General features: G+C 51.3%; 1 protein-coding gene across 1 annotated transcript in view; it reads left to right on the forward strand.

The window, feature by feature from the left end:
- The first annotated feature begins 4,302 nt into the window (after window positions 1–4,302).
- Window positions 4,303–23,450, forward strand: part of PRKG1 (protein kinase cGMP-dependent 1) — a 358,823-nt gene continuing 339,675 nt past the window's right edge. Inside the window, exon 1 of the mRNA XM_027692990.1 lies at window positions 4,303–4,606. Coding sequence (XP_027548791.1) covers window positions 4,341–4,606 — 266 coding nt within the window. The 5' untranslated portion in view covers window positions 4,303–4,340. The remainder of the gene's footprint in view (window positions 4,607–23,450) is intronic.

Raw genomic sequence — 23,450 nt, forward strand, 5'->3', positions numbered from 1 at the left:
ATGGTGGGACTGATGGCCAGCATCACACCTGGGGCACCATGTCCTTTAGGACACGCGGCCACATCTTCTCCTGAGGAGACCTTCTAGGCAGGCCCAGATGAAATATCTGCTGCCCTTTGAAAATCAAGTACCTCTGATGGTTTGTTTTTTTTTTAAGCACTGCCTTTATTAATGCTGTCTCTCTATAAACACAAGTGCAAGGCAACTGCACCCCTTGGGAAGCTGCCACAAACTTTAGGTGATGTTAAGAGATGGGGGAAAAAAAATACGTTCAGATTTCGGTCACTGTTTGAATAAGTCATAAATACTGATTTTTTAGGATATTTTTTGAATGTGGAGGGGTTTACTGACCTCATACAGCTCCTCCAAATCACTCAGGGCTGTGACCTCGAGTCCACTCTGCTGCTGCAGGGGCTCTTTGCTTGCAAAAGCCAGTTTAAAGGAGAAATGGTGGGGGTTGTAGAGGTGGAATAAAAGCCTGGGTATTGATTTTATAAAAATCCAGCATCACCTTTGATACTCTGTTAAAGTTACACTAAAGGATAGCTGGCACAGCTTCCAGAGGGATAATTACAGCCCCAGTCTGAGTAATGTCTGCATGCTTTGGGCTTGCAAAGCGATCTGCCTTTATTAGAAGGAGCTTGAATGAGAAATGAAGGCGCTGATCCTTCCTGGGTTCAATAGCTGGCATATTTTACATATCTGCCCGCTGTAAAACTGTTTTCTATAGTGCTTCATAGCAGCAGAGCTGCAGGGAGCCAAGAAAACAAGCTCTGGCAGTGCTGGCCAAAGCCAAGGGGGTTATTTCCAGCAGCACGTTGTGTTTTGTCTCCCCTGTATGGGAGAAGTTGTGGCTGTGGATGTTCCCCCACAGCCGGGAGTCGGTCATGGGAATGGAGGCACCCAATCCCTCAGGATGTTCTGGGACCAGCACATCTGGCAAAACCATTCTTATGGCTGGGATCACACCCTTTCCTTGGATAGGGTTTTTTTAATTATCCTCGAACCCCTCAGGGTGTCACTGCCCAGGCTTAAAAGCTGCGTTTTAAAAACTCGTTAATAAAAGGCACAGATAATGAGGTGGTTGTAAAACTCTTTCCCAGCTCTGGTTGTAGCCCAGGCATCTCCCACAAATTTTCCCACCCCCTCCTTAATAGTGGAATTGTCCCTTCCTTAAAAACAAAGTGTTAATACCAGGGGGTTATCCATGAAAAATGGGACTATCCAGAATTAACAGGATTGTCAGTGCTGTTGTTTTCGTCAGCTGGTGAATTTGCAGGAGAGGTGGGCAGGGACACAACCTTCCCCCTGCACCCCAGGAAGAAGAGGGACTAACACCAAATCCTCTCCTCACTGCTGTGCTGCTCCAAACCCTCCGGCCCTGAAGGGTTTCCAGTTGAGAGCTGCCTCACTCCTGGCCTGGTTTCTCATATATATGGCATGTCTGGAGGACTTAAGAGTGTTTTAGCCAATTAAGATGTCTGGCCCTGCTCAGCACTTCAATTCTTCTTGCTCCGTTGCAGGCTGTTTTATCTCTGTCCTTTTAGAAAGATGCTCATCTTAAGATAAAACCACGGCTAAATCCAAATACTGCCCCAGGAGCATTCCTGGAATGGCTGATGGATGCTGGGGGTGGCTTTGGGTTGATGTAGGGTCGGGGGGGAGGCTGTGATACCACCAGGCACTCCAAGCTCTCTGTAATGGGCAAAGCCATCCCCTGGCGACATGGGGTGCAGGCTGGGTCCCACCTTCCTCCCAGAGCACCATCGGAAAACTGAAATCTTTTACCGAGATTTTAGTCTTAAATATTTTAATTGTTAATGATTTTTAATTATTTACAATCGTTCATAATTATTTTTATAAAGATTAAATGCCTTAAGATTAAGGGACCTCTGTGGCCTGTGGGGCCAATAGGGCCCATGAGGTTAATGGGGCCTATGTCACCTAAGGTGATCCCAGCTGGAGCCTCCTTTTGGATGGCTGAGCCTTGGGGTTCAGCTGCTCCACGAGCATCTTCTTGGCGGCCTTTGTTTGTCTTTTCCACGGGCGTTGTCCTGCAGAGCTCTGGAATGCCATGATGCCCTGTGCCCATGGAGAGCTGAATCCTGGCCCTGGCTGCTGGTGCAGCTGTGGGGAGACGGAGAAGGAGGTGTGGGATGCGTAGGATGGAGGAGACAGTAGGAGGTGCCAGTGCTCCTGGCCCTGTCTCTCCTTAGATACCCGCCGGGCAGGGCGGGGGCTGCAGTGTCTCGGTGGCCCCTGGGCACCCGAGGTACCGCAGTGTCACAGGGCCCTGGCAGTTGCCATGGAAACCCGCGCCCCAAAGCAGCTGGCAGAGGCAGGACCCGGCCCTGGGCATCCCCTGCGCTCCGCTCCGGGATGTCTCGGCAGATCCCGATCCCCCCACGCCGCCGTTCCTGGCGGGTCCCTCTCGGCTGCTCTTCAGCCTCTTCCTCCCCGCGGGGAGAGTGTGGGGATCCCCCCGCACCCCGGACAGCGGAACGGGGACTTCTCCTGGTTGCCGACACCACCCAGGAGGTTTTGGGGCCAGGGAGCTCTCTGGCTGCCCCAGCATCCCCCCCTTCCCTTCCGAGCGGCTCGGGAAGGGCCGGGCTGTCTGGAAATCTTGGCTGTACCACACGGTGCTTTCCTACACGAGATGGCGCTCTCTGCCTTCCGATAAAGCAAAATTCAGCCATCATTAGGGTTTTTTTAATTACCCTCCCCCTTTTCTCGCCCCCCGCCCCCAGCACTGCCTGGCCCCTTGGCCACAGGGATGCTCCAGGTCTGAGGATGGCAACCAGGAACAGCTCTGAGCTCGCAGGTTTCCAATCTGGAGGCACAGGTAGAAGTGAGCAAGGACACCCCACCACCCCCACGCCCTTAAAAGAGGGAGAGGCTGCTAATTGATTTTTCCACCTTAATTTGATACTCCATTTGTACAGCCCTGTCCTCCAGCTGGGGTGCTTTGCCGTGTCCTTGCCCTGCCCCAGCAAACCAGGGGGTCTGTCCCTAAAGCTGGAGCACGGGATGGCTCCCCAAGGTTGGGATGTGGACCCTGAGAGGTTCCGGAGCTCTGGGTGCCCAAGGCCTCACTGGGGGGGCTGGGCCAGCCCCCCCCTTTCCCCTGCACTAAGGGGCTCCTCAAATCCCTCTTTGGAAGCAAGAGTGGTTTGGGAGGGAAATGTGATAGGGGAGCTGATGGTGCCCTTTGCCAGCCAGCATTAAAAATTGATGTGCATGATGGGCTCTTCCAAATAAGTCCAGGAAGGATGAGTTCCTGTCTCCTTGGAGATGCTGGCCAGCACTCCAGCTGCATCCCCCCTCAGCCAGCACCCCCCGGGGACCAGGTGCCACCAGGGCCCTGATGTCCCTGTGCCTGGTGATGGGCTCTGCTCCCCCCTGGAGTGGGATGCAGGCTGTCCATGTATGTTGGGATGAGGGATAGCTGGTGTCTGGGAAGCTGGGTGTCCCACAGGATGAGCAGGGTTGGCTGGCATGTGCTGGGAGGTGACCCGGAGGCAGCCAGGTGCAGTAGGATGGGGGGCACCTGGAGGAGGGAAGGGAGCAAGGAAACCTGGTGGGAAGTGATGTGGAGTCCTGGATGGGGTGGGATGTGGGAAGGACGCTGGGTGGAATGTGGAGTGCCCTGTCAAGGTCAGAGGTCGGGTACTCCAGGGATTAGGGATATCCAGGAGGGACAGGGATGCCAAGCAGGGGAGTGCTGAGGGTAACGCTGGAGCACGGGATGCGGGGTGAGGAGAGGGGCAGGATGCTGAGCTCCTGGAGGTTCGGGATGAGATGCTGAGCTCCCGGCGGGGCAGGATGGGATGCTGAGCTCCCGGGAGGGGCGGGATGGGATGCTGAGCTCCTGGAGGTTCGGGATGGGATGCTGAGCTCCCGGCGGGGCAGGATGGGATGCTGAGCTCCCGCGAGGGGCGGGCTGGGCGGGCCGGGGGGCGGCTCCACGTGGCTCATTAGCAGGAGGCAATTTAATATTTATGAAGTGTTCTTGTTTGAATCCCAAGTCTTCGGCTCCAGTTACAAGGAGCTGCGTCACCCTGCGATCACATGGTAATTGTTGCTATTTCCAGGATCCCAGCCTCGCAGAGTGGCACAAGAGCTCTTTCCCCTTTTCTTCTCTTTTTCTTTTTTTTTTTCCCCCTCCCTTTCCCCTTCTTTTCTGCTGTTTTTGGGGTTGTTTTCGGTCCTCTCTCGCCCGGGGGGCAGCGCCGGGGGATGCCGGGGCCGCTGCCCTGAGCCGGGGCGGGCAGAGCCGCCCCTCGCCCCTGCCCGGGGAGCCGCTCCATGACAGCGGGACCGGGCTCGGCACCCCCAAAATGACCGAGCTGGAAGGGGACTTCACCAAGCTGCTGCTGCTGAAGGAGGAGCGGATCAAGGAGCTGGAGCGGCGCCTGGGGGAGAAGGACGAGGAGATCCAGGAGCTGCGCCGGCGGCTGCACAAATGCCAGTCGGTGCTGCCGGCCCCCAGCCCGCACATCGGGCCCCGCACCACCCGCGCCCAGGGCATCTCGGCCGAGCCGCAGACCTACCGCTCCTTCCACGACCTCCGCCAGGCTTTCCGCAAGTTCACCAAGGCCGAGAGGTAGGGATGGCACCCCCTCCTCGCCCAAAGCCCTTCCCGAGTCGGGCGGCCGGGACGCCGCGTCCTCCCCGGCAGGGATCGCGCCCGGCGGGCTGGAGGGAGCACCGGGAGCGTTCGGGGCTCTGAGCCGCCGGGAAGGAGCCCTGCGGGGGATCGGATAGCCCGGACCCCCCTCCCTTCCCTCTTCCCTTCCCCGCCGCGGCTCCGCTCCGGCTCCCGGGGGATGCTCGGCCGGGGAACGGGGCGGGGGGGGGGCGGTGGTGCCTTCGCGGCGCTGGGAAAACTTTGCAGCGGGGCCGGGAAGTTGTTGGAGGGGCCGCTGCTCGGGAGCCGCCAGCACCCTCCGGCAGCCCCATCCCCGGGGCAGGTGCCGCCCCCCACCCCGGACCCCCTTGCCCGACCCGATCCTCCCCGTATGCTCCCCAAAAACCAGAGCCCCCGTTCCTGCACGCGTGGGCTTTGCGCGGGTGCTTTGCCTCCTGTTATCCGGGCTGGACTCGCTGATCTCGGAGGGCTTTTTCCACATTAACGATGCTGTGATTCTGTTCCCCTGCGCCGCTGTCAGGCACCCGCCGAGGGGTTTTTTTTTTGGGGCGGGACGTGGGGTCTGCATCACTCAACCCGGGGTCTCGGGGACTCTCCTGCCTTCGTGCGTGCTGTGGAAAAGGGGGAGCGCTGTGCCGGCTCCCGGGGGTCTGGGTGGGACGGGGAAGTTGCTGAGGGTTTTGGTTGTGATGGAGAAGTTCTGTGTGACCGCAGCGCTCGGCACCGAGTGTCACCCTGCTCCGGGCAGGAGCCGTGGCCGGTGCTCGCCGGGCAAGGGATGGTCTCGTTCCTTGTGTGTGTGTGGCGATTCATTTCAGCAGAATCATTCCCGACAGGATTTCTCCTAGCTGGGAGAGGGCTGGGTGGGTGTGGATCCACACTGCTCTCCTCAATCCGCTCACCAAACACGCCCAGAGCAAACTCCTGCCCTGGGTTAACAAGGCCATTGCTCATTTAAGGATAAACGAGGAGCACTTGGCTTTGGGCTTTTTGTGTTTTAAATTATTCTTTTTCCTGACCTTCTGTGGTGATTTAATAAAGCAAACCACGCTGCCCAGGGAGGGGTGTGAGCTCCTGCCATGTCCATTTGCCCTTCCCTGGGGTAGTGCATCCCTTCACATCCCCTGCCCGGAGCACAGGCTGTGTACAGTGGCCAGAGAGAAAAACTCACATCCAGCTTTTTCCTTTGGAATTGCTTTGTTTTGGATCATCCTGAGCCTTGGCTGCTGCTGGTGCAGGTGACAGCAACCAGGCACCTGCGGGAAGGACAAGGACCCCGGCGCCCCACCCGTGTGTAATAACTTATTTAGAAGTTGTTAAACCTGCTCATGGCTCTAGTGAGGTTTAGTCCTGGGCTGAGGTTTTTCCCTGCTGTTCCCAGTTAAGGCTGGGCCAGAAAATGCTGCGTCCCTGTGATGCTGTGAAGGTCGTTTGGCCTGTCTTGCGTCGTTCCCATCACCCAGAGATGATGTTCCAGCGGGCAGGAAAAACTCCTGGTGGGGCCTGCGGGCAATTCCCATCTCCCTCCAGGCTGGAACTTCATCTCCCCATAGCTCAGCCTGGCTCGTGGTAGCCATGACAATGGTAACCAAGCCAGTCTGGGATTGCTTTCGGGTTTTAATTCTTAATTCTTCTTTTAATTCCGCTCAATTCTTCCCCCGTCTCATCGCTGGGAGAGCGACCGGCAGACGCCCGAACGGGCTGCTCCCTCAGCCTCTTTTACCCCTTATTGCCCCCAAATCATCCCCCTCTGTGGGTTAAATCCCTGTGCGTTCTCCAGGGCAGTGTCCTGGCCGCTGATCCGGTTCCAGGGCACTGCCAGGGCGTGGGTCAAAGGGCTGTGCTGCAGTCAGGCTCTGCCAAGAGGATGACGATGTTTCCCAGTTCTCGATGCCGACCGGAGCCATAAGTGGGTCTGTCTGGTGCCAGCTCCCTTTAGTGTCCCTGGGGGTTTCTCTGCCTTTTGCATCTAAAAACTGCTGACAGCATCTGGCTAATTTATTTATGGGGGAACTGAGGTACCTCCAACAGTCTCCTGCCTTTGTTTTAGTGACAGCATTGACATAACTGTCCATCCCAGAAGTCTGCAGGTCCCTGAGAGCCTGGAGATGGGTAATGCCTCTTTTCCAAAACCCAGAGACAACTTCCATACCATAAAACCCACAAGATGATGCTCAGACCCATTTGTTTTGTGCCTTGATTTGAATTTAATACCAACAGAAACTGTTTTATCCAGGTCTGGAATCAACCTTCAGACACTTTTTCACTTCTGAAGATAAAGATGGAGTTATTGACAATGTAATTAACTTTATTTAGGGCAAACTGGTGTGTAATATACACTGACATTCAAAGCTTTTAAGAAGTTGAGGCTAGCAAACAATGGGATGATAGAAACTCGAGAAGGGTTCAATCCCAGCTGAGAGCAGAGAATGCTGTTTGTCTCTGGCAATATGTTGTAGCCTCTTGCAGCCCATCCCTGTCAGGGGTGGCAAGGTCAAACTTGCAAAGATCCAAAGAAAAGGGGATGTGAAAACAGAAAGGTGTCAAAAAACATGTTATCTTTTTTCTGGGGGTGTGTTTTTATCCCTGCTAACATAGGTGTATAGATTTTAGTGGCTGAAAGCATTGCTGTGTAGGTGCTCAGGTGTACAGAGCTATCCATGTATCCATAAATCAGATTTTTCTTCCCGAATAGTCAGGGTCCTGCCACTTTTCATGCCTGTTTTACAAAATGATTCTTCCCTGTTGTTTCCTTGACCCTGCCCGTGGAGATCTGAGTTGAGAAAGGAGACACATTTTAAACGATTCATTAATTTCTGTTTGGTCAGCGAGTTTTCACTCGCTTGTCCCCACACCTGGCGAGCGTTTCGGACCAGTGCAACACCTGGCAATATAAAGAAGGAAAACCCATCTGTCACTGCGTTTTCCGGCAGGGTAAGAGCCATCCTTGGCGTGGCGGGGTGATGCAGCAGCCGAGGCACTTTGCTAATGCCTCGGGAAGCGGTTCCCGGGAAGGGCTCCCCAGTTGCTAAGCAAAGGCGCTGCCGCGGTGATAAACGAGGCGAAAAGTAAACGCAGAGCACTTACCGGGACTAACAGCCGGCTAAGGATGCTCCAACCTGCCCCGCTCCGGCGGCGAAGGCGCTTTGTGGGAACCCGAGCGCAGCTAATCGGCGGGTTTCCAGCACCCAAAGGTGCATTGTGAGCGACGCGAGCCGTAATCCCCATCTTTAGATCATCCCCCCCCGGGTAAAATCCACTAACTGCCTTCTTTGTTTCGGAGGTGCAGTGTCTAATTCCAGCTTCATCCTGCTTGTTTGGGTCGACGAGCCTCGTTCAAACCAGGGCGACGCGAAATCACTTTGGAAACTCTTAAATGTTTTGCGCCGGTGACTCAATCTTTGCTGGTGTTGATGTGCCGGGGCTGCGACTCAAAGTCGTGGCAATTACACCTCCCGTGTGTGATTACATCCTCAGCTCTGCAAATTTAGTTTGGACTGTGCCGTCCCCGTGTTTTCCCAGGTCAGTTTGTGTCTGACACGGTGCTACAGCCTCAGCATCGTTTAAGACAAAGAGGGGTTTCCCCACCCTCGTGACTTACACATCCCTAACTTTCTCCACACAACTTTTAACGGGTTTTCCCCTTTTTTACTTTATTTCAGAAAGCGTTTGCCACAAGATGGCAGTGGGGTCTCACATTTAAGGTGAGGTGTTGGGGTGGATTGTGGTTTCAGCTTCCCAGCCTTGGCTCGGTCCTGCAGGTGGTTTTCCAGATAAAATCCTGGTGTGACTCTCCCATTTCCCCCTCTTCCACCTCCTCTGAGGAGTTGGGGGTGCTTTGCTGAGGGCATGTGTCCACCCATGGTGTTTAAACTCGCTATGAGAGGCTTTGGGTGGTTTTTGTGGGGCTCCAGATGAAGGATTGGAGCACCTGCTCTCGACCTTGTGGCTCCAACACTCGTGACAAGCTGCTGTTTGATGATGGCTGTGGCAGGACCAACCCCTCTCTTGGCTGCTAATGTTGGGCTTTGGGGGCTGCTCAGGCCAGGGCCAACCATGCTGAGGGTAAAAACTGGGCAACCTGCGAGGTCTTTGGTCCAAAACTCAAGGCAAGGTCATCTTCAGAGCTGGACTGGGCTGCAGGGGCTGCCCTGGCCTAAAGTGAAGTGAAGTGATGGAGAATCCCAACTCTGGGATTCTCCATCGCTCTTCCCTCCCTTTAACAGCTTTGGCTCACAGCTCACCTGCCACCTGCACACCCCTGGAGCTGGTCTGTTGAGGGCTTCACCCAACCCTGCTGAGCACAGCAAGGAAGTTCCTTCCTCCCTGGAGCAGCCAGGGCTGAGTCCTTCCTTCCTCCCTCATCCCTCTTTCTGGGAACTCAGCTCCCCGCCGGGTGCCTGAGCTGTGTTACTTTAGACATGATCTCATCATCTGCCAGCCACTAAAGCACTATCGATCCTCCCCGTGAAAAACAACCCCACTGCTTCCCCAGTACCTGTAACCACCATCCCCTGGGGCCTTGGCAGGCTGGAAAATGAGCATTTGCCTCACCTTTTTACTACTGGGGGACAAATGTGTAACGTGCTGCCAGTGTGTAACATTTCAGTTCCGGCAGGGACAGATTTCAGGCTCAGAAAAGGACAGTTTGGGATGCAGCTCATGTAATATTTGATACCTTAAATTAATTTAAACAGGGAGGTTTTGCTACCTCTGAGCCTTCTGTGTGTCTGCTATTCCTCTGTAAGGATCAGCATGGCTTTCCAAAGCTCAGAGGAAGGACAGCAGCAATTTTGACAATTGCTACCCTAAAAAACGCCTCCCTTCCCTCATTTACCCGTCACTGATCCGCTCCCATCTGCTGTGACAGCACATTCCTGGGATGCTTCATCCCTGGGTGATCGACACTGAGGATCAGAGGGATTTTATTGGATTGAATTATATTGGCAAAGGAAGAATTAACACTGCTCTGGTGTCGGGAGCGCGCCGCTGGCTCAGAGAGGGGAAAATCCAGAGGGAAGTTGGACCGGGTGTCATTTAACTTTGGGAAGATCTGGAAAACACTGCAAAGAGGGAGACTGAGATGGGAGCCGGACTCTTTGCTTGGTCAGTCTCCTCTCTGCTTATTTGGGTGGAGAAACCTGGTCTGTGGCACGAAGCAGTGGAGGGTGTCAAGCGAATCTGGGGGACGAGCAGGTTGTTGCACAGCGCAGGAAGAGGGACACCAAGGTCACCAGGTCCCTCGAGAGGTCCCAGGTCAGACAAATAAGCAGGAGGGTTTCAGAAAGAGAGAGGAGCAAATGTTTATGGTTAATCAATTGGAATCATTTCCCCTCTTTTAATTTTTAATGGGCTGAACTTTACTGTTCCCCCCCCTCCCCTTGGCGGGCGGGAGGCCTGAAAATCGAGCCAGGGCGGGGGGAAGTTGTGCTCCCAGAGGGCATCGGGTGGCACCTCCATGCCGGGGACAGCTCGGCGTCCATCTGTCTGTCTGTCTGTGCCCAGCAGCCCCGGTGACCCAGGCTGCCTCTTCCATCAGATCCATTCGGTGCTTCCTCGTGGGCAGAATGGCATCATGGCAAAAGCAGCCAAGCTGAGCTTTCCCTTCCACTGCCTGCAAAAATGGGATAGAATATGTATTAATTTATATATTTGAGGTAAAGAAAGGTGAAGAAAAGTAAAGAAAGGAGGGGCAGGATGGCAGAATTGACGTTTCTCTGGGTGGCTTTTAATGGAAGCTTGAAATATTTGGCTTCGGTTTTGCACTGGCACAACAGCCCAAGCCTGACCATCCCCACCATGGCCAGCAGCTCGTGCATCACCCGCTGGGTCTCAGCACCCTCAGACTGGTGCCATGGGGTGGCTGTGTGTCCCTGGGACCAGGCCCAGGCCCAGGCCCAGGGACGAGCCTCCCATCCCCGTCTGACACAACCTCGCTCCCGGTGTCGTCACCGCAAATTCTTCCCGGGACCTATTTTTAAATGCCCCAAGTCATGAGGCTTTCGGTGCCTCCCTTGGGGAACTCAGCCATGGGCAGGCAGATTTCCAGGCAGCTGCCAGATCACCGTGTAACCCACCTTCTGCCTGCCCCGAGCTTGTTTCCAGTCCCTGAAAATCTGGTGACACACCAGCTTTAGACCCACGGCTGTGCTCCCCGGCAAGGTGGTAATAAACTGCTTCTCTCTCTCGGATCTTTGGTTGTGATTTATTATTTTGAAGTGATTATTCCTTTCAAAAAATATAAAAAGGAGACGGGATCTTGTGTTGTTTTTCCGTGGCAGCTTGTGGACGTCTCTTGTTTCGGAGGAGAAAAAGGGTCCTGTGTCCTGCTTGCTGCTGCATTTTTAATAGCAGCACACAGATGTGGGCAAATGTGGTGGTTTCAACAGCTTGGCCACGCTCAGTCTTTATTTGGCCTCCTTTTAGTCCCAGCAAGTGTCATTTTTGTCAGAACTAGAGCACGGAAAAGGTGGTTCCACCACCCCAGGCAGTGAAGTGGATCAAAGTAAAATGAGACAGAAAGGACTGGAATAAGACTGCGAGTCCCTCTTTGCAGCTTTACCAAGGAGAAACCCCAGGAAAAAGCCTTCCCAGGATATCCACTAGGTCTCCTGCAGAGCTGATGCAGGTCCTGGAAAATATCTGACAGAGCTTGGCAAGGGGGCTTCTTAAAGAGCTTTACCCTCTGCTGTGACCTCCTGGCTGGAAAAGATGAGGGTTTGCCTTTTTTTTTTTTTAATTTTTTTTTTTTGTATGTTTTGCCCATGGGTGCTCTTGGAGCACATTTGTTCTGTTAGTTATAAAACTCTGTGGTCACAAACGAAGGGTGTGTGCGGGGAGGAGATGCTGGAAAAGCTGGAGGGAGGCTGAGCTCAGGACCACGTGTGGTGGTAGGAGCTGGAGTGAACCACAGGGATCCACATGGAACAAATGGCGATTAATGGAATTTGAAGTTTAAATTTTAATTTTTGGGTTAAATTCATGTTCGGGGCTTTGTGCAAACTCCTGCAAGAGAGGGGGAGCAACTCTGCAGCAGTGAGAGAGGGTTTGAGAGAGGGAAAGATCAGGTGGTGGCCAAACCCTGGAGTGAGAAAAGGGCTTCCTGAGTTGGCCCCCAACTCTGTCCTGCTGGTGCTGTGACCTGTGGCCTCGGGGCCTGCCCTGAGCCAGCCCTGAGCAACCAGCTGGAGCTGCAGCATTGGCTGTGCTGGGAGGGGACCAGAGACCCCCTGAGGGAAATCTTTCTGTGGTTCCAAGATGCCAGTGGCTTAATGGGATGAGGGATGAGCTCTTTGGAGCCGAACCTGCCAGCAAGGTGGTTTTGGCTGTGCCCAGACCTCATGGCAGGAGGGTCAACTAAAGCTTTGGGGGGTTGGGAGAGCAGAGATGTGGTGCAGCCAGGGAGGGACAATCCAGGGTTCAGCACAGGCTGCAGTGACATCCTGGTGAGCCTGTGACCAGGACTTTACATAGATTTAGGAAGAAATCTTTCCCTGTGAGGATGGTGAGGCACTGAAACTGTTTTCCCAGGGAAATTGTGGATGTCTCGTTGCTGGAAGTGTCCAAGGCCAGGTTGGACGGGGCTTGGAGCAACCTGGGCTAGTGGAAGGTGTCCCTGCCCATGGCAGGGGATGGAACTGGATCTTTAATGTCCCTTCCCACCCAAACCATTCCATGGCTCAGTCTGCTGTCCCCAGTACCCCCCTGCTCTGCTGCCTCCACCAGCTTCACCTTTGCCTGCAGCTGGGTGATGAGAATAATGATGACGAGATCTGCTTTGCTGTCAAGTGGCTTCAGTTCTTCTCAGGTAGAAGTTTGAATAAACACCTGAAAACTTGTGTCAAGGGGAAACGTTTCACTGCAGAACAAAGGCAGGGATTTGATATTCAAGCCCTCCTGCCCTGCGGCGATGCACGACTTGGGTTAGAGACGGGAAAAATAAAAGCTGGAGAGGTAACTGAGCACCAAGAAAGCTTTGCCTCCTGCTTGGCTTAAAGGAATGTAGAAGAAAAACTTATTTGGTGTGACTTTCTCGGTGCATTCGTGGTTTTCAGAGGTGTTGCTGTGTAGAATGGGGTAAAACCACCCTCCTGCAGTGTCCTCGTGGCAGTAAATGAACGACAGGCTGGTGGTGCAATGTAACATTCAAACAGCAGCCCCGTGGCAGAAAACAAAGTATAAATTAACATAAAAGGCCCAGAAGGGAGCTGTGCAGGTGGGAAACAGGTTCAGCACAAATACCTTAACATTTGGGGGTTCTGGCATGTGGTTTGTGGTAATGGGGGCTGGGAGTGATTCCAGCAAGTGCGACAGGGTGGAAATTTTGAGTTGTTTTCCCTTTGCATTTTGCCCTTTGTCGGGAGTTTTTGTGAAATCCTCCCAGATGAAAATCACCACCAGGATTTTTCGATGACCAATTAAGTGTATAAATTGTTTTAAAAGACATAAAATTATAACTCCCATTGAGTTGTTTGTAATAAGGGATCAGACACTGAATCTCATAAATTCCACTTTCTATTTCTGTATCTGCACATGGTATTGCCAATATTTAATTTCTTTAAACTCCTTGATGTTTCAGGCACTGAGGATTGGCCCAAGAGCTCTGTATTATTTTCCATGTGGTGTATGAAAGTGGGAAGGATAACTGGGGATAATTCCCGGAGCAGCTGAGATCCCAAAGAAACACACCCAAATCCCTTGAGTGGCTTAACACACGTGTCAAAATTCCAGGGCATGGTAGATGTTCCTGGCGTAATTATTAAGCCAAAATTCAACTTTAAGAACTGTAAATCAGTGGGAGGAGCAGGAAGGGGTCCCTTAAAAGCGCATCATGAAGGGTGGCTTCCAGCTGGGCTGTTTTTAAGGCTTGAAAGCATCTTGGAAGCGACCACGGGAGCAGGGAAAGATGCAAGGAGAGAGGACATGCTGTCAGGGAGTTGCTACACTTACTAAAGAATTTATCTTAACAGCAAAAAGGAAACTAGAAGGAATAAATACATCAAATGTCCCCTGAAAGTCAAAAGAAAATAAATCTGTGCTTGCGGAAATACGGAAAAGATCGGACGATTTGAAGGAGTTTGGAAAGGTGAAGGAAAGCTGGGCAGGAGCTTCCTGGGCAGATGGGGAACTCTGCTTCATAAAATCACTTTGCAATTCTTAGAGGGCAGTTTTGTGCCCTCTCTGTGGGAACGTGCCCAGCTCTGGGGCTGGGATGGACCCAGCTGGGTCCACGAGTGGAAGGAAATTCTGGCTGCAGCACGGCAGGGAGAGAGTTCTTGGGAAAACAACTGGAAAGCTGCTTTAGTCTGGCAGATACAGGGGAAAACCGGGCAGTGACAAGGTGGTTTTGCTTTCCATCTCCCAGCACTTATCACTGGAGGGCAGTGGTGTCTGGGAAGATGGCTCAGACCTTAGAACCCCTTCGAGTGCCTAAAGAGGCTCCTGGAGAGCTGGAGAGGGACTTTGGGACAAGGGATGGAGGGACAGGACAAGGGTGTTTGGAATAGATACTATGAAGAAATTCTCCCCTGTGAGGGTGGGGAGGCCCTGGCACAGGTTACCCAGAGAAGCTGTGGCTGCCCCTGGATCCCTGGAAGTGTCCAAGGCCAGGTTGGAGGGGGCTTGGAGCAACCTGGGCTGGTGGGAGGTGTCCCAGCCCATGGCAGGGGGTGGGATGAGATGAGCTTTAAGTTCCCTTCCAACCCAAACCATTCTGAGATTTTATGATATAACACACATATAATGGTTGAATTCCTTATGTTGAGAATCAATAATGGGATGTACACGGGCTTGATGACAGTAAATGGGCAACGTGACTTGTTTCCTTCAGCAAATGGGAAAGCGTCACCTTATAAAAATATAATATATTAGTGTCAGTGAAGGAAATGAAACCAGGATGAGGCTCGGACCCTACATCAGGCCAAATGGAGACCACTTGATGCAGCACAGCAAGACACCACCTCCATTCCACATGGAAACTTCCCTTTTCCTTGGCAGTGTGATGACAGACGGGCGGGGATGTGGCACCTGGCTGGAGGGTGGAGTTTGGCTGGGGGCACAGTGAGGTTTAGGTTTACCCTTTTCACTAAGTTTTGTGGGTGTTTCTGGTGCCCTTTCAGCCCGAATGGAGGGGGGGAAAAAAACCCCAAATCAGCTCTCACAGGGAAAAATTTTCAGAGAATGACACCGTAGGTGTTAGAGTGTATTTTATCAACCCACCTTCTTGGCTACTTTATTTCTGTCCTGAGCTGCCTCTGTAGCTCAGAAAAGGACGGTTCAATATTAAAAAAAGTAAAATAACAAAATGAAAGCAGCACAAAAGGTGGGGGGTTTTCCCCATTGATTTTTCAAGCCTATTCCATGAAATCTGTGTGAAGGTAAAGGGTGAAATCTCCCTTTCATCACAAGGTACAAGGCTGGGGCTCTCCCGAGGTGTTTTGGCTGCCAGGCCCTCCCTGCCAGCAGCACATTTCTCACTTTGATCTGCAGTTTCATTATCAGATGCCCCATTCAGGGAAAGGGCTCGATTGCCTTTTGGGAAACACAGACCAGGGCAATCGGCCTCCCTTGCAGCAACCCTGATGTCTTGCAGCTTCTTCCCAGCAAAACTCAGCACTGTCAGAGCAGAGAGAGCTGAAGCAAAATTAAAATACGCCCCTCCCCTCCGTGGCATTAAAATAATCACTTGGAAAATAATAATTTCAAAGCGAATGTTTTATCTTTTGATGGGAGATCGCTCGTGGCAGCTTCAACCAGCAGCTCGTTCCTCTGGGGAAAGATGCTGGAGAAATATGAGTGGAGCTGGTCGTGGGTATTGTGAATCTGAAATTTCTTGCTCCACAAAACCATATGTCTGGAGGCAGAAAAGCAGAAGTGCGTGGGAAAGGGAAGTGGAAATGGTGTCACGGGTCAGCTGAAGGCCAGTTTGATGGGAATCTCGGTGTCTCATTAATCTCTTCTGGGTCTGTGCAGCTAAATCGTCCTGAAGCATCAGTGATGATAATCAGCTCATTGCAGGGACTATTTGATGCTGAAACACTTGTGTCTGACCCACCCAGCTCCTCCTGCTGCAGCTTCTTGTCAGTCCTTGCACCTTTTTCACCAAGTTGACCCGTACATTGTAGTTGCTACTCCAACACCAGGAAGCAGCAACAACTGATTTCCATCTTTCGTGTTGGGTTCTGTATGGTGGGCTTCTCATTCTCCTTCTTTTTCTCCTTCTTCTCCCCTTTCTTCTCCTCCTTCTCCTCCTCATTATCCTCCTTCCCCTCCTTCCCCTCCTTCCCCTCCTTCCCCTCTCTTCCTCCTCCTCATTCTCCTCCTTCTTCTCGTCCTTCTTCTCCTCCTCCTCATTCTCCTCCTTCCCTTTCCCCTTCCCTTTCCCCTTCCCCTTTCCCTTTCCCTTTCCCTTTCCCCTTCTCTTCCTCCTCCTCATTCTCTTCCTTCTACTCATCCTTCTTCCCCTTCTCCTCCTCTTCCTCCTCCTCCTTCTTTTTTCCTCCTCCTCCTTCTCCTCCTTCTTTTTCTCCTTCTCTCTATTGCTAAATATTAAGCAGCTAAAAATCAACTCCCTTCAAAAGGCTTTAAATCAAACGGAAAACACGGGGGGGAAAAAATTCCCATGAATGTATTGCTTTGTTGGCCAGTGAAATGATGTCATTAATCTCCCCAAGCAGCGTTTCTGTGGTGGCTCTTGCCCAGGCAGCATGTGAAAAAGTCCATTTGAGCTGTTTGGGTGTTTTTTTTTCCCCCCTCACAATGACTGTTCTCCTGACCCCGTTCTGGCTCTGTGATTCATTGGGAACTGGCAGCAGCAGCTCTTTGTGTGGGCGTCGGGGTTTACTCATCCCTCAGTCATTCTGGCATTGTGGGGCTGATAAAGTCCCTGCATCTGGGCTGGGCACGTGCTTCCGGGCTCGGGAGCCTGCAGGATGCCGGGCTGACAGCGCCTGTAAATCCAGCAGGAGCCTGGATTCGGGGGCAGAGATTTACAGACACATTTCCACCCACTTTCGAGGCCTTTTAGCGCGCCCGGGAGACGTCGGATGGCACAGGAATGAATGAAAACTACTTCAGTTTTGTGAGTGGGAATCTCGTGATGTCATTTTCTGTTGGAAAGGCGAATTGTCCTGATTGCTCTGCCTTAAACGTTTGCTGCACATTTCAAGCCCGAATTTGCAAAACTTCGCAGTCCTGCTGTTCAATCCTGCCCTCCCTGTTTGCTGGGTGAGCTTCTCACGCTTCTCCCAACTGCTTTTCCTACAGCAGCTCATCCCTTTTAACCTCCCCTCCACCAAATAAACCCCCCTGGAGCTGGAGACACTCTGAATGGCTCCAATTTGTAACTCACCCCCTTCACAGTGGCCTAATTACGTTACACCACTGCGAATGCCTTTTCAACCCAATTTGCAGGCGGCTTAATAAAACTTGCTGAGTTCATTTCACGAGATCTGTTTTCCACAGAGCCCCACAGACTGGCATTTGTTGTATTGCCTTAATTTCTCCATCAATTAAGCTGAGGATCACACATCCCGGAGGATGTCCAGGATCGATGTCGAGCTGACACAATTGTCTGTGTAATTTCATTTACCTGTCCTCGGTTTCCTCTGGCCCTCCAAAATGCTTTTCTTGGTATCTCAGAACTTGCTGAAAATCAAGGGCAGAGAAAACTTAGTGACCCTTTGGCCCACCTTTTATTGAAAATTTTAAAAGGCAGTGTATAAAGACCTGACCCACTCTGGTGTCCCATATTTTGGCTGTCCATAACACATCCTGCTCTGTGTTTTACCTGTTAAGATGCTGACCCATAAAATCATTTTTTACGCATTCTTAAGGAAGGCATGACCATGAGTTTATCCCCCCAATCGTGCAATTCTTCTGCCCTCTTCAATTAATGTGAATCAAGTGGAATTTGGGCTAATCTGGTGGCTCTGGCCAGGCTGTGCTGTTGATGGGCAGGAGGCTTTTCTTTGCTGCCTCGGCAAATCTGTGCTAACGCTTCCATTTCATAACACAAAAGCCCTCCTCTCCTTCTCCTTTCATTTTAACCCCTTTCCTCTCAGCCTGAGGTGCCTGGTCCCGAGAGCAGGGGTGGTCTTTCACCTGGAGAACATCAGGTTTGCCATGGGTCTCTCACAGCGGGTGGGCTTGGGGTGGCTGAAGATGTTTTCATTGGGATGGGGCTGCTGCTGGCACATCCTGTACAGCTCCTACACACACTTACCACGTGCTACAGAGGTGTTTGGGTGGATTATTTGCAGCTGCCATGCTGAGAACACGAGGATGGTGTTGAGCTCGTGTGGTTCCTTCTACCTTGCCTCTCTCCCCATCCCGTTTCTTAAGGTGCAGCTTTAAGGACCAGGATAAAGGGAATAGCCAAGGTGGCGCTTCAGGCCTGTTGTCTGAGTGTCTGTTCACAGCAAAAGCTGCTTGAGCCTAACACTCCTCTAATGAAACTACTGAGGGAATGATTTCCCAGCGTGGAGGAAGCATTTTCCACCAGCATTATCCTGGTTTAGCCTTCGGACCCGACGCAACGATAATGGGATAATTACGACCCAGCTTTATGTGCTTAGACATTGCTTTCATTACAGACAAATGTTCCTGAAGAAGTGAAATGTCATCCTATTACTGGCTGATCTTTAAAACCTTTAGGTGGTCTCTCACTCTCGCCTTTACAATCACAGTTTCCACTCGTACACATTCAGAGCCGTGTTCGGTGAAATAACTGTGTTTATCAGGGTGATGAAGCAGGCCTGGCACGCTGAAATAAATGAGAATTTACTGATCTTCAACCAATAAAGGCAGCCAGGAGGTTAAGCACAGATTTCTCATTTTAAGTGTGCTTCTCATTCGGGAGCGCCGAGGGGAAAATCAGGCTGGAAATGAGAAATGGTGCAGGTCTGTGTGGGACTCGCAGCCTTGGCATCTCCCAAACAAGATCAAGTGCTGGGTGGAACATTCTCACTCCTTACAACTCCCTGACAGGTGGGGGTCGGGCTCTGCTGCCAGGCAACAAGTGACAGGACAAGAGGAAACAGCCTCAAGTTGCATCAGGGGAGGTTTAGATCGGATATTAAGGAAAATGTCTTCGCCAAAAGGGTGGTCAGGCATTGGAACGGGCTGCCCGTGGAGTCACCACCCCTGGAAGTGTTCAAAAGGCAGGTGGATGTGGCACCTGGGATGTGGGTTGGTGGTGGGTATGGCAGTGCTGGGTTAGTGGCTGGACTGGATGATCCTGGAGGGCTTTCCCAGCCTTTGTGATTCTCTCTGGAGGATGTTCCACTGAGCTCTGAAACGCCTGGCCTGAGAGTAAAAGAACTGTTAAAAATGGTCTATTTCTCCTGTTTGTTTGTTTTGGTTTTATTTGTTTGTTTTTGGGGTTTTGTTGTTTTGTTTTGGTTTTGGGTTTTTTTTTGTTTGGGTTTTTGTTTGTCTATTTGGTTTTTTTGTTTTTGCAAAGCCAATCTCTCCCTAATTTTGTATTGGCTTTCAGTTCAAAAGAGGTTGACAAAGTAGTTGGTAGTGCAAGACAAAGAGGGTTTGCTACCATGTAGGAGAACCAGGGCCAGAGGGGATCTGGACAGGGCATCAGTGCAAATCCAGGGTTGGACAGATGGGTGCTATGCCACCCCCTTCCTGGCCATGATGTCTCCTGGGAGGGAAAGGAGACATGGCAGAGAGGTGCAGGTTTAAGCATGTGCCAGGCAACAACTCTCATAAGGACCAGGAATAGAGAAAGCATAAGCTGTTACCTCCCTTTAGCCTTAAATCACATCCCAAGGTGGCTGAAGGGCCTGAAATGTCTGGTGTTCCAGCACATCCCCTGCTGCCTGTGGTTATTTAATCCATTAAATATTTAATTTTGTGGAGGAGGAGAGGGGCTGGGTGGTGTGGGTGCTGTGCCTGACCCCTCTCTGTGTGCCTGTGCAGAGGGATGACCCATGGGGAGATGCTCACAAGGCTCTCCCACCATGCAGTGCTGGAGGACAGGAGTGTTTTGAAGCACCAGCTGAGGTTCCCAGGCAGTTCTCCATTGCTGGAGATTAAACACATGGATTATTTCAGTGTTATCTTCCATGTGACAAGAAATGTTTGATGATTAGGGCAACAACAGACCCACATCTTGCAGCTTTGACGCCTCGCTCGAGACCCCGGCTCGGGAGGTGAAATGCAGAGGACAACTCTTAACTTAAAGCTGGGAAGTGGTTAAAAATGACCCAAAAAACTGATGCTCCAGCTGCTGGGGAATGGAGGGAGGTCGTTGCTGAGGGAAAAGCTGGAGGGCTGCACGGACCCCAGGCTTTCCCGGGAATGAAAAAACGCTTTCACAGGTCTGCGTCCCCACCCTCCGCGCTCGTAAAAGGGCTCACAGACCAGAAGCCTTTAAACAGATGGTTTGAATAAGGTAAAGTACATACCCAGTGGTGCCTCTGGTGCTCTGGGTAACCACAGCACCCTCCCAGGAGCCCCACAGATGCAACTAGAGGTTGCACTAACCCAGAGGGACGAGGGGAGGTTGAAAGGCTGCACTGTTGAGCGCAGTAAAATGCTGCTGGTATTTTTATCCGTCAAACCCTGGGAAAGAATTCCTGGGTGAAAGGTGCCAAACCCCCAAACCCAGCTGTTAGGTGGGGAGAAGCATCTCCCTGTGTGCTGGCAAACAGGGTTTGGCCCTGCAAAATATTTCCCCTCTGGCTCAGCTCTTTGTAAACGGAGGCGATGTTTGGTGGCTGCGACGTCCTCGGCACTGAGAGACCCCAGGGTGGAGAGCCAGAGGGAAGATTTGGGCAGGGAAAAGCTGGGTGGTTTGGGGGTTTCAGAGCATAAATCTGCCCAGCTGGGGTAGTGATGGGCACCTCGGAGCTCCCCGGTGGAGGAGGTGGCTGAGGGGGCCCTGCTGACCCCCAGCTGCAGGTGGAGATGTGTGTGACCCACCACTCCTGGGCAGTTGGTTCTCCTGGATTTCTGCCCCTCGAGTTCAAAATAGGTGCCTCACCTTTCATCTGAATTTACCCATCTTACAGTTCTCAGAAGGCCTTTCCCTGCTGCTCCAAAAATGCCATTTAATACTGAACACTTCATCTGCATTATACTGTCAATATAATATAAGGGGGGGTTTTTCAATTTTTTTTCCCATAAGCTAAACAATTCAAGCCCTTGATAAAGATTTTCTGTCGGCTCCCTGGTATTTGCTTGCCTTCTTCAACACCACCTCCAGCTGCTCAGCATCCTTTCCCACGCAGTGGGGATTTTAGCACTCTGCAAAAGCAGCTCAGCCTCAGCCACCAGCAGCTACAGGTCATTATTGGTCTCTAGTCGTCACTTCGCCTCTTAATTAATTACTTCCTACTCACACACTGGTCAGAACTTCCCCCTCTGGGTTTCTGTGGAGCCATTTCCTCCTCGAGGCTCCCCCTGAAGCGCGGGATGAGGGTGGGGAGGTTCTTCCCAGCAGGAGGAGATCACCAGCCTGGCTTTTTTGGCAGCTCGCAGGTTGGCTGGGCACAGGTAAAGCTGCGTGTGTGTGATATTCAACAACCCCTCCTCCCCTTTTTGGGGGTTCTGATGCCCATTTTGTGGCTGCGGGGTCTTTCCCTCGCTGCAACCCAGCAACTTTGATTGCCAGGAGAGAAAATCCCCGCAAAGATTCCGGGGGAGGGATGTTTGCTGACTTGCAGTCTTGCCCTTTACAACATCGACTGAGGCAAAAGAAAGAGGTGCTTAGCAGGGAGATGCTTTTATTTTCACGTTCCTTTGAACTCGCTGGCATCACCCATAAATCAAGTGCTGGATGTAGGGGGGGTTTAATGCACGGTGCTCTCTGGTGGCCCAGTGCAACCCTTCCCATTTCCCCGCTGTAATCCCGGGATAAAGCAGGCACGGAGAGGGGAGGGGCCGGCCCTCCTGGGGCACGGCTCGGCTCTGTCTGCCAACTCTAATAACTGGCATTGACTCTGAACAGCTCCTCTGAAAGAGCTACGAGGCATAAATAATTAATACCTGTTAAATTATTCAAGCTGGAAATGCAGCAGATGAATTCAGCGAGCTGACCAGGAGAGGAATGAGTAATTACGTTAATTAACCCGAGCAGTTGGCAGGAGGTGCAATTAGCTCACGTTTTTAGGCTGCTGTGTCTTTTAGGAACAGAAAAGAGATAAAATGGAATGAAACTAAAGCTGCAGTTAAAAAGAGATGGGTTAAACCATGTGGTTTGGGTGATCAACAGACAAGCTGTGTTCAAACTCAACCGGATTTATGTTCAAACAGCCCTTGTTTCCTTCAGGGCAGGAACAGGTACATCTGTTAAAGCTTTAATCACTGCTCTCTGCAAGAACTTGAAGATGGTTCTGAAAACTGGGTGATGCTCCAGTCTCTGTTTCCTCTGTGTTGCTAAAGAGGAACACAGATGGGGTAAATATCAATTAAAACATATATATTTGAAGCCCTTGAGAATCATGGAATGGGCCCTAACAATGCTGTCCCAGTGGAAAGCCTGGTTGTGCAAGCACAAAACTTGCCATTCAGTGGCCAGTAAAACTTGAATTCACGTTAAAAGGCTTTTCTGGTAAAAAACAAAAAGCATTTGATTGTTAGAAAGGCAAAAATATTGCATTAAATGGAAGTTTTGAGTTAACTGATTGGTGTTAAATGAGATTTTAGGACTGGGAACAGCCACTGGCCTAAAGCTCTGTCTGCATTGCTCTTTTGGGTGGATAAATAACACCAAGCCCCAGGAAAACAGGTCTTTTCCCCAAAAAAGTTGGAAGTGGTTGAATTGTAGACAGATAACTAATTTGGGGATCAGTCACAGGTTGGGGTGATGCTCTAGGAGGTCTTTTCCAACCTAAGTGGCTCTGGGATCAATGCCTGTGGATATATTTGGATTTAGTTCTTTTTATTTGTCCTAAAGGCATCAAGCTGAAAATAAGGAGTCTACAACTCCTTATTTACATGAGGAGGCATCTGCCATCCTGATTCCTTTAGTAAGTCTTTTTTTTCTTTTTTTAACCCCTTCCTAAAGGAAAATCTCCTCCAGGAATCCCATTTTCCTCCCGCTCTTGTTTTGTGAAGGTGATTCCAAAGGGATGCAGTTTGTTATGGAATTGGGAGATCCCTGCTGAACTGGGTTAGTGAGAGAGGAATTTAAGGAATGCTCGTGATTTCCCAGGATGGAATGGAAAGGCTCTGCCCTGAGCCTTCCCCTCTCCCCCAGGAATCACCCAGGTGAGGTGAATTTGCCACTGAAAACCTTCAAAGCTGATTCAGCTCTGCTGGTTTTGGTGAAACCTGGTGACAGGAGAAACGATGGTGGCACTGGGGTGGTTGTTTGTCCCTCTGGAAGAGCGTGGATGGGAGAATTTGGCTTGTCCATAGGCTGGATATGAGACACAGGGCTCACACCTCCAATTCCACCTCCTGGTAGGTGTTTTGTACCCCCAAAGAACTGGGCACTGCACTGTTTCAGACCGAGATTTATTCCCCTGAATCTCCTCATCTGCCTTCCAAAAACATTATTTACCCCCTGTCCTGAGCATCCCCTACAAAGCTTGAGGGGAAAAAACCCATCTATTTAAATCCCATATCCTAGTGGAGCTCCTGTATCGATTCTTTCCCCATAATTTAGGCCTCCATGCTCAGCATTTGCTGTTCTGCTGCCCAATCAATACCACTTCTGCCTGAAAATTACATTATTTTTTTCTTTTTTAAATAAGAGTTTGCCTGTAAAGTTTAACTTTACCTGTAGAACTGAGGAGTTTGGGAAGTTGGGGTTGTTTGTTTTTTTTATTAATTGATTTTT

The sequence above is a fragment of the Neopelma chrysocephalum genome, unplaced genomic scaffold, assembly GCF_003984885.1.
Source record: "Neopelma chrysocephalum unplaced genomic scaffold, ASM398488v2 Primary Assembly neopelma1_89, whole genome shotgun sequence".
Taxonomy (NCBI): domain Eukaryota; kingdom Metazoa; phylum Chordata; class Aves; order Passeriformes; family Pipridae; genus Neopelma; species Neopelma chrysocephalum.